Source organism: Pteronotus mesoamericanus, unplaced genomic scaffold (assembly GCF_021234165.1).
Source record: "Pteronotus mesoamericanus isolate MK-2021 breed Mesoamerican mustached bat unplaced genomic scaffold, CSHL_Meso_final contig_41, whole genome shotgun sequence".
Classification (NCBI taxonomy): Eukaryota; Metazoa; Chordata; class Mammalia; order Chiroptera; family Mormoopidae; genus Pteronotus; species Pteronotus mesoamericanus.
The window spans coordinates 3,974,149-3,984,895 of NW_026555152.1; the positions used below are offsets into that span (position 1 = coordinate 3,974,149).

The 10,747-nt window shown below is 40.4% G+C and overlaps 1 protein-coding gene across 6 annotated transcripts in view; it reads right to left on the bottom strand.

The window, feature by feature from the left end:
• Positions 1–9,470, bottom strand: part of PAN3 (poly(A) specific ribonuclease subunit PAN3) — a 140,906-nt gene extending 131,436 nt beyond the window's left edge. For all 6 annotated transcript variants that reach the window (XM_054577127.1, XM_054577126.1, XM_054577123.1 and 3 more), the window contains exons 1-2: positions 9,243–9,470; positions 8,552–9,073 (exon numbers count right to left, since the gene is read on the bottom strand). In XM_054577127.1, coding sequence (XP_054433102.1) covers positions 8,552–8,984 — 433 coding nt within the window. In that variant the 5' untranslated portion in view covers positions 8,985–9,073; positions 9,243–9,470. The remainder of the gene's footprint in view (positions 1–8,551; positions 9,074–9,242) is intronic.
• Between the last annotated feature and the right edge of the window lie 1,277 nt (positions 9,471–10,747).

Below are 10,747 nucleotides of genomic sequence, written 5' to 3' on the forward strand. Positions count from 1 at the left end.
TCAAAAACAGGAAGACACTGGTTTTATTTGGACAATCATTTTTCTTATAGGGTCATTTCAAATGAACTTTCATGTAAACAAGTGTTTTACTTGTTAAATGAATCTTACACAGACTTCATATATTGTAGTACATCCCTCTTTGAGTATTCCTCACAAACCTCTGAGTTTTCCTCATAAAACTTATCAAGACTTAATATTAACTTATCCATATGTTTTTATTCCCTACTAGAAGATAAACTGCACTTAGGCAGAATTTTGTTTCTTTCAGTGTTGTACTCCTATCACCCAGATCAAAGCTTGCCGCCTTGCAAGCACAAAATTAAATGAGTGAAATGAATAATATTATGAAGTCTTTGCATATTGTTCAATAAAAATGTTTAAACATATATCAACTCTCCTAATGGGAAACTCCAGTACTCGTTTTCCTGTCAGCTGATACAAGTTTATGGAAAGAAAAGTATAATCCTGGCTTAAATAAACACGGTTTTGACATACACACTATACATTACATTACATTATGAAGTTAGTATATGAACTTCAGGTTATCCACTGCTCTCTTCCTATGGTTAGACAGACTAGCACAGTTCAATAATCTGTAGCTATTTTACTGGTCTTGAAAGTATAGTCGTCCTTCAGTATCACAAGGGACTGATTTCTGGACCACTGTGGATACCAAAATCTGAGGATGTCCAAGTCCTTTATATAAAATACATATAACCTATGCACACATCCTCTTGTATAATTTGAGTCACCTTTAGATGACTTCTAACACTTAATATAACATAAATGCTACATAAATAGTTGTTATACTATGTTGTTTGAGTAATAATGACAAGAAAAAGCCTGTACATGTTCACTACAGACACAACCATCAAAGGCCTAACTACACAGTGCATGTCAGCAACAACATAACATTGTTTTTCCAAATATTTTCCATCCCCAGTTGGTTATATCTATGGATGAGAAGGGTCAACCGTATGCTTTCAAAGATTGGGGGCGGGGGGGAGGAGTGAAATGTATAGGTTAATTACAGGCTTACTATTAATAATATTCAACAGCAGCAGCAACTAAGACTGATACCTATGTGCCAGGCAATGCACTGATAGTGTCACATGCAGTCTTATCAAGTTTTAAAAGTTCTACCAAGTAGATGCTATCATAACTTCCATTTTTAAGACAAGAAAAACAGGTTAAAATTTTGCCCAAGAAGTCAAGGCTAGTAAAAGCCAGGATTCCATCTTAGATATGTCTTATACCAAAGCTTCAACTACTAACTAAATTAGTAGAAATGAAATCTAGGTTTATTTTGATTAACAAATCTACTGAGTTTCAAATAAAGTAACGTATGTAAAACAAAAATTGTGGTAAAATAAATACTTCAACTGCTAAAAATTGAACACGTTAAAGATGAAAATTTTAGCTAGTTGGAAATATAATTACATTATTAAAATAAGAATCAGTAATTCAAGTAAACCCAAATAAACCCACATTTAAGACTTAAAAGATCCCAAGTCCGAAGAAATATTAAATGTCAAAACTGAAATGATCTTCTAAAAAATTTTTTAATATGTTTACTAACTTGCAAGAGAGAGAAAAAAAGAGAGAAACATTGATGCAGAAAAACATCGACTGGTTGCCTTCCATACACGCCCCTACAGGAGGCTGAATCTGCAACCTAGGTATATGCCGTGACCAGGAATCAAACCTCCAACCTGTTGGTGTATGGAATGTCGCTCCACAGCCACACCAGCAAGGGCAAGTAAATGCTTTAAAAAAAATTTTTTTTAAACCCTGTTATTTCCCAAACAACAATCTTGAATGCCAGAACACTGCCAGGTCAACAGAAGAGCTACTGTAAGAAAATATACTCTGTATATATAAAAAGTGAGCAACAAATGAAAGTATGGTTCCTTAGCAAGACTGAAACATTGTAACTAAATGTACTAAGAAAAAAGCCTTTGTGCTTCAGTTGCCCAATGCTTGAAAAATAAGGATAAAACTTACTCTTGCATTTACCTCTGAAGTTTTAACAGGATTTCAAACACAAAACAGTTCTGCAAATGTGAAGTACTAAAGGGTCAAAAACTCAAGTGCCTAGAGGAGTCAGGCATATAACTTATCTAATAAGGAAGTAAGGCAAAATGGAGAGTCTTGCCCCATCAACAGGCTTTACTCAAGTACAAGTTAAGAGTTGCCTTTCAAAAAGGTAGCCAAAATTCTGTATCTGATTTTTTAAATGCTGTCAACTAACTAAACTACAATCCACACACATGCAAATTAAAAACAAAATTATACAATAAATGTTAGCCACCAAAATGGTTAAAATTATAACATGGTCAATACCAAGTGTTGGGGAGAATGTGGAGCAACTGGAACTCTTATACACTGCGGGAGGGAATGTAAATGCAGCATAGTCACTTCAGAAAACTGTTTGACAGCATCTTATTAAAGCTGAACATATGCATAGTTAGTATACCCTGTATATATCCAGCAATTTCACTCCTAGGTGATCCAACAGAATGCATAGATTTGTTCATCAAAAAAGCATGTTAAAGAAAGTTCAAAGTAAGTGTTCTGAACAGACAAAAATTGGAAACATTCCACTGCCCACAAAGAGAAAATAGACTACACAGGCTATTCCCATATAACAGGAATCTCATAAATATGCTGAAAAGAAAATGCCCATAAAAAGAGTACAATTATATGATTCTATTTCTATAAAATTCTTAAAAAATACAAAAAATTAAAAACTGAAATCTGTTGTGTTAAAAATCAGCAATTACCTTTGGGACAGGGTAGTGGCTGGATGGGGCAAGAGCAGGATTTATGAGGGTACGGATTATGTCCTATTTTTTTACTCTGAATACTAGTTTTATGTTATCTTGTAAAAAATTACAAGAATTTAAGATTTGTATGCTTTCCCCAAGCTATGTGTACTTCAATAAAAACTTTAAAAACATAAATACACACACAGAAGAGTCCCAAACTCTTTCTGCAGGCAGATCCAGCTAATCAGAATAGATCAGTCTATGACAGCTCAGATACAGAAATACTGTACAATCTTATATTTAAAGAAAAAATAAAACTGTTTCATGCTTCACGATCAGGTCAGCAACTTTCAATAACAGTATCTCTTAGACTACTTTAATTGCCTCATACCTTTTTTTTGAAAGGGAAATTTTTTTTTCCTTCCCAGTATATTTGTTCATTGTACACCCCTTCACTTTATTCATTCATTCCCCTCCTCCTCCCCCACCGCTGGCAACCATTGGCTTGTTTTCTGTTTCTATCAATCTGTTTTTGTTTTGTTTGTTCGTTCTGTTTTTCTAGATTCCACATACAAATTATACAATATTTGTCTTTCTCTGTTTAACTTATTTCACTTAGAATAGCCTCTAGGTCCATCCATGTCATCACAGATGGCAAGATTTTCTTCTTTTTTTATTGCTGAGTAATATGCCATTGTATGTATGTACCACTTATTCTTTATTCATTCACTTATCAATAGACACCTAGGTTGCTTCTGTATCTTGGCTATTGTAAATGATGCAGCAATGAACACTGGGGTACATTTATCTTTTTGAATTAGTGTTTTCATTTTCTTCAGATATATGTCCACAAGTGGAATTTCTGAATTGTATGGTGATTCTATTTTTACTTTTTTGAAAAACCACCATACTGTTTTCCAAAATGGTTGCACCACTGTACATCCACATCAATAGGATATAACCTTGCCAACACATTGTTTTTCTGTGTTTTTGATGAGTCATTCTAACAGGTAGAAGGTGATAACTCACTGTGGCTTTCATTTGCAGTTCTGTGATGATTAGAGATGTTGAGCATCTTTTCATATCTGTTCACCATCTTCATGTCTTCTTCGAAGAAATGTCTATTCCTGTCCTCTGCCCATTTTTTAATTGGATTGTTTGTATTTCCTGACGTTGAGTTCTATGAGTTTTTCATATATTGTGACTAATAACCCTTACTGGATATATCATTTGCAAATATATTCTCCCATTCAGTAGCCTATCTTTCTGCTTTATTGATGGTTTCTTTCGCCGTCCAAACGCTTTTTAGTTTGATGTAGTCCCATTTGTTTAGTTTTGCTTTTGTTTCCTTTGCTTGAGGAGACTTATCCAAAAAGATTGTAAAAACCAATGTCAAGGAGTTTACTACCTCTTTTTTTCCAGGAGTCTTGTAGTTTCAAGTCTTACAATTAACTATTTAATCCATTTTGAGTTTCTTTTTGTATATGTTATAAGAGAGTGGTTTACTTCCACTTTTGCATGTACAGTATCTCTGCCAGTTCTCCTAGAACCAGTAGTTGAGGAGATGTCATTTCTCCACTTTATAATTTTGCTTCCTTTATCATAGATTAATTGACCGTATAAGCCAGGGTTACTTTTGGGCTCTCTATTCTGTTCCAATGATCTATACGTCTATTTTGTACCAGTACCATGCTGCTTTTATCAAAGCTTTGTAATATAGTTTGAAATCAGGGAGGGTCTTCTAAGTTTTGCTACCCTAGCTTTCTTTTCATTTCAATCTGCATGGAATATTTTTTCCATCCCTTCACTTTCTGTGTGTGTGTTTCCATCTGAAATGAGTCTCTCGTAAGTAGCAAATAGATGAGTCTAATTTTTTTTCTCCATGTAGTCACCCTATATGTCTTTTGATTGGAGCTTTTTTTAATCCATTTACATTTAAATTATTAAAAGGTATGTACTTATTGCCATTTTGTTAATTGCTTTTTGGTTGTTTGTACTTCTCTGTTCCTTTCCTCCTTCCTTTTGCTTTGCTTGTTTTTTCTTTAGCATTTTGTTTGAGTTCCTTTCTCTTTATTTTTTGTGTATTTTTTTGTAGGTTTTTGGTTTGTGACTACCATGAAGTTCACTATTTCCATCTATAGCTATAGCGGTCTATTTTAAGGTGACAAGCATTTAAATTCAAACACATTCTAGAAGTACTACACTTTTACTTCCCCCACCAAACTTTGTCTTTGACATCATATATTAAATCTTTTGGTTTATGTATCCCTTATTTATATTAAGTTAACTTAATCTCAGTAATTGATTCAGTGTTAAAGACCTGTGAGGTTTTTTTTCTTTCATGATTTTCTTATTTCCGGTTATGGCCTTTTCTTTTCTGCTTAAAGAAGATACTCTAACTTCTTGTAAAGCCAGTTTAGTGATAGTGTACTCTAGTTTTTGTTTGTCAGGGAAACTCTTTATCTTTCCCTCAGTTCTAAATGAAAACCTTGCTGGGTACAGTATTCTAGGTTGTAGGTTCCATTCTTTCAGCACTTTATTTCTTGCCACTCCCTTCTGGCCTATACAGTTTCTTCTAAGAAATCAGCTATTAGCCTTAATGGAGGTTGAGGGAAGAGTGAGTTCCTTTGCACGTGACTTGTTGTTTTCCTCCTGTGCCTTCAAGATTATTTCTACTTCCTTAACTTTTGCCATTTTAATTACAGTATGTCTTCATGAGGGCCTCTTTGGGTTCATCTTGTTTAGAACTGTGCTTTGCTTCCTGGAACTAGAGGTCTGTTTCCTTCCTTACTGAAGTTCTAAGTTTTTCTATTCTACGCTCAGGTTTGGTGAGCTTACTTATAACCATCTATTTGATTCTTTATCACACAAATTACTTACCTGCATTTCATTAGGGTTTTTTTTCCTTGTTCCTTCATTTGGAGTATATTCCTCTGTCTTCTCATTTTGTTTGACTTTCTGTATCTGTTCCTATGAATTAGATGAAATAACTATTTCTCCCAATCTTGAAAAAATGTTTTGTACAGAAGTAGCCTGTGTGCCAGGTGGTTTTAGCAGGCTGGCTGGTGTGGGGCAGGCACAAGTGATACCCGGTCAGAAGGAGCTATCAGGGTGGAGCGTCCTCGTGTGCATGCACATGTAGTAGAACTCCCTGTTGTTCTGGCTACCCATGGCCAAACGGGATCTGAGCAGGGCAGACTAGTGACCCTACACTTCAGCACTTTGCTGATCTGGGTGAGACAGCCTGGTACACACACTGCAGTATCCTGTTTGATCCACTGGATTAAGCTCCCAGTAGGAGGGCCCTAGTACCCACTCTACATCACCTTGTTGTTCCTGCTGGAGCTAACTCCAGGAGTGGCCAGGAAGGCACTACTGCAGCCCTGCAGATCAGTCAGTGCACCTGGACAGAACTCCTGCTTGCACTATCCAGGTGGAGGGAGAACGCAAACAATTGCACTCACTGGCTTCTCTAATCCTGGAAAGTTCCCTCAGATCCCAAAGAGCTCTCGCTCTTCCCTCATCTTCTCTATGCGATCTCAATATCTATTATCTATCTATCTATCTATCTATCTACCATCTATTTACCTCTCATTTGGTGTGCAGAAGCTATGGAAACTATGCAACTGACTCTCAGTTATGTCTCAGGAAAATCTGTTCTATATATAGGAGTATATTCAGTGTGTGTCATGAGAGGGGGTTGAGCCCAACATCCTCCTAAGCTGCCATCTTGGACCTTCCTCCTATTACTTCATACACTTATTTAACAAATCAAGCCTGTCTCAAAAGATAGTATGAAAATACATTGAAGGTAGAAAGTAGACTGAAAAATAATCAATAGTAAAACTTCAAAGCAGCCATTAAATCACCATCATGATTCTGTTCCCTGATTCCTGAGCAACTTTACTTGCATTCACTGGTATGAAGCAATTTTAGCTCATCCATAAGGAGTCAAAACCTAGGTACTACTTGAGAATTATGAAAAAAAAATGCAGTCAGAAAAAAGGAGCCTCAGGCTTCACCTAGTCAAGTTAAAGCAAGACTACCCAATCCAAATCCTTAACTCATCTACTTAATCAAATAACTGTTACATGACTAAATATCACTTTTAAAATGCCTTCTTAGCATTAATTGCCTGTCCTTTCAAGACCTTACAGCCAAGGCAATTACGTTCCTTTTTTTGAGATATTAAATGATCCCCACCTTTGAACCATAGGTAGTATTTTTCCTCCATCTTCCATCTTCACCAGGCTACCTTTCATGTCTCAAATCTACTACTTCTATTTATTAGAAAATCCTAGAAAAAATCACAGATTAAATCCAATACCAGCATTTTTAAAAGTGCCTCTTTCTGTAGGTAACACAACTACGATTCAGTTTCATTGCTTACTAATTAAACACCCACTCAATTAACTTGAGCCACAACTCTCACATCCAGCAAGTTTATCTTGGAAATGCAAAGTGGCTTCTCAAAAGTGATAAAATTCCACCAATAAAGCAACTATTTCTTATAAAGCATTTTAAGTTACAAATTAATCTTCTTAGCATATCAACCTCACCAACTACATCTGCATTAAAGCCAAGCACATCCCAGCAAAAGAAACACAAATCTTTAAAACACACATACACACACAGACACCCCCTACCTCTGGGAAAACACTTAATCTTTATAGAGCAAATAAATGCTACAACATCAGGTTCATCTGCAGGGTTTTTTTTTTTTTTAAAAAAGGACAAAAATATTCTGACATCCAAGTTAACCTATCAAAACTACTTTAAGATCCAAGGCTGTTTAGAATTCCCCAAAATATAGGACTTTCCATTTGGTTTAGAAATGCTCAATTTACTCAGAAACAAAGACAGGAAAATCTGACACCTGCTCTCCTTTTTCCTTAAGGGCAACAGTCTGTAAAATAGATCACACTTTAAACACTTGTTATAACTGTAAACTCTACCCACAAATGACTGTAAAAAATACAAACAGCCCTAAAATTTCTGAGCTCAAGTGCTAAATTGCACGCACACACATGTCCCCTGCACCTGACAGACTTTCAAGGCTCCAAGCTGAGCTGCTGGATACAAAGTTGTAAAAGACATGATCCCCCTACTGACACCCAACAAACTTATTCCGGCGCTGAAGAAAACTACGTTAAAAATGCAAACCTTGTGAAACTCCTCTAAACTCCCGACTAAACCTAAGCAACGCTATAAAAGCTGCTGTTCGTTCACTCCTAATCCTTCGAAAGCATTTCCTGCCTGGAAAACTTTTCTCCCATAAGCCTTACACAAACTTTTCCGTTCTTTCAACCTACTCCAGGAAGCCTTAAGCCCGCCCCTCACCTCCCGCCCTCCTACCCACACACATCCACTAGGGAACCTCAACACTCGGCAGACACCACTCCACACGGGCACGCAAAACACATGTGCCTGCAAACCCAGCCCCTTTCCACACCCCCCGGAAACGACACCCCCTTTCTCACACACGGCACTCCACAACCCATCCCCCTCCCCCCGCCCCCACTCACACCACCCCAGTCCACCCACCCACGTTCCCGGGAACCCAGCCTCCCCTCACTCCCCGGCTTGCCCAAAGCCATGAGGAGGGAAAGCAAGAAGGAAAGGAGGAATCAGGCTTGGCCTAGGCCTTTCAGACTGCCTAGGGAGGCGAGGGGGAGAACCCGCAGGCCAGGCTCGGCTGCAGGGCCTCATCCGGCCCCCTCCGGCCCTAGGCCTTCCGTTCGCCGCCACCCTGAGGCCGCCCTTCCAGCCCGGACCGTACTCACTTGCCAGCCGTGGTCCATCGAGTACCCCGCTGCTGCCTCCTCCGCCAGCTGCGGCTCCTGCCCCGGGGGCCACCAGGTCCGGCTTCTTGGGCCCCGGGGGCGGCCCGGCTCCCCCACCCGGGACCGCTCCCGGCGGAAAGCCGGCCACAGGCGCACCGGCCAGAGCTAGGGGGACGCTGTTGCTATGGAGGCCGAGGCCCGGGGCCGCTCCGGCGGCCGGGTCCTCATGCAGAAACTGACACTCCTCCCCGTAGAAGCAAGTCTTATCCTTAGCGTAGTAGCGGCAGTACTTCAGCTTTACTCCTGCCGCCGCACCTCCGGGGACACCTCCGACCCCCGGCGGGGCCACCACCGCCACTGCCGCCGCCAGCGAAGAGGAGGAGGAAGAGGAGGCGGCGGCTGAGGGGGGCGGGAGGCCGCCGCCACTGTTCATGGCAACGCCGCAGCCCCGTCTTCCGCTGCTACCCGAGGAGTCGCCGTCGCCGCCGTCGCCGCCGCCTCCGCCGCCGCCGCCACCATAGACTGGGAAGAGAAGGAGGACGCTGCCGGTGTCGGATAAAAACCTGGGCGGGTGGGTCTGTCCCGCTGAGAGAGCCCGAGCCGCCTGGGGAGAGGGGGGAGGGGAGAGGGGAGGGAGGACGGGGTAGGAAGGCGCGGAGGGGAGGGGGAGAGTTGGGATTCTCTCACTCACTCTCTCGTTCTCTTTTCTTAAAGGGGCCGCGCGGGACGACGGGGTGGACACGCGGGCCCAGACAGGGACTTCGAGGGCGCGGGCTAGGGGTGGGAAAGCGGCAGCCGCAAGAAGGTGGAGAGGGCAGAAGGTCCAGTTTATTTTTAAATTCTGCCTCCACTCGCTGTCTTGCACTCCGCTTGCTCCGAGTTGTTTATTCCATTTTCCTCTTCCTGAGACGGCCGTCAGCGCTGCGCATGCGTGCTGGGCGCGGGGGCTTGTGGGTAGCGGGAGCGAGCAGGGAAGCCTCGCCTGGCGTCCGGCCTGTGGGGCATCCGCGAGCTGGCTGTGGTTGTGCAGGCGGTCTGCGGTGGCGTTCCCAGACGCTGATCCAAGTGGTGAAGTTCTCACGAAACGAATACCTTCTTTTTCTGTCTAACCTGTTACTGGTAAAACTGTCATATTTTGATGGAAAAGACAAAATTAACAGAATGCAAACGGTCATTTTGAGGGGCTGCACCTGACAACGGAGCCCAAGCCCCTGCTCATATGTGAAGAAGTTTCATCCTGTTTGCCACACTTCCTCTGTTTTCATCACCCTGCTTTTTCCCCCTTCCCCTTGAAGGTAATGACAACTACAGGACTGATAAATTCTGAGCGTTTTATTTTTTAAAAAAAGAGGGGGTTGATTTAGACAAATCCCCTGTTCAGTGCAGCACCTGTTTTCTTTTCATTTATGTTACTGAAAGGCTTCAATAAAAGATGAAAAATAAGATGCCACCTGTGAACAACACTTCCTAGGCAGCACTGGACGATTTCGTTTATAAATGTATTAGTATGCTTTTCTCAGCCTAGCCTTGATTTGAAATTCACTTTTTTATTTTATTGATTTTAGAGAGGCAGGAAAGAGAAACATCTACTTGTTCTACTTATTTAATGCATTCATTGGTTAATTCTTGTATGTGCCCTGACTAGAGATTGAACCCACAACCTTGGAGAACACTAACCAACTGAGCAACCTGGCCAGGGCCTGAAATTCATTTTTAAAAGATACTTTTTCCTCTCAGAGATCTCTGACGTTTTGTTCGGCTATATTAAAAAAAAAAAAAAAAACGTTTTCAGGAACGTTAAAGAATTGCTATGAAGAGATAAGTAATTTTAACAGTTTACTCCTCTAAAAGATTTTCTTAAAAAGCAGTATGGCAATTATTAAGGGGTGGGAGGATATTTGTTGGTAGTATTTGAGGAATTGTTGCTAACAGTAGAGGTCACAGAAGAATAAATATAAGCAAGTGTGCCACAGTGCCAAAAGGGAGAAAAGTTCATTCCATAAACCACAAACTGGTAACCCTGGTGATGTTCCTTAGCTAAATTTGAAAATAATTGTATTATGTCTTTGTTTTAAAACATTTTGCCATATTTATTTATTTAACAAATATTTATTAAGCTGGGGAAGTAAAAGTAATAAATATGCCTGAGTTCAAATGGGTTGTTTATCCTTTGGTTGGGAGGGCAGAAAGTGCACA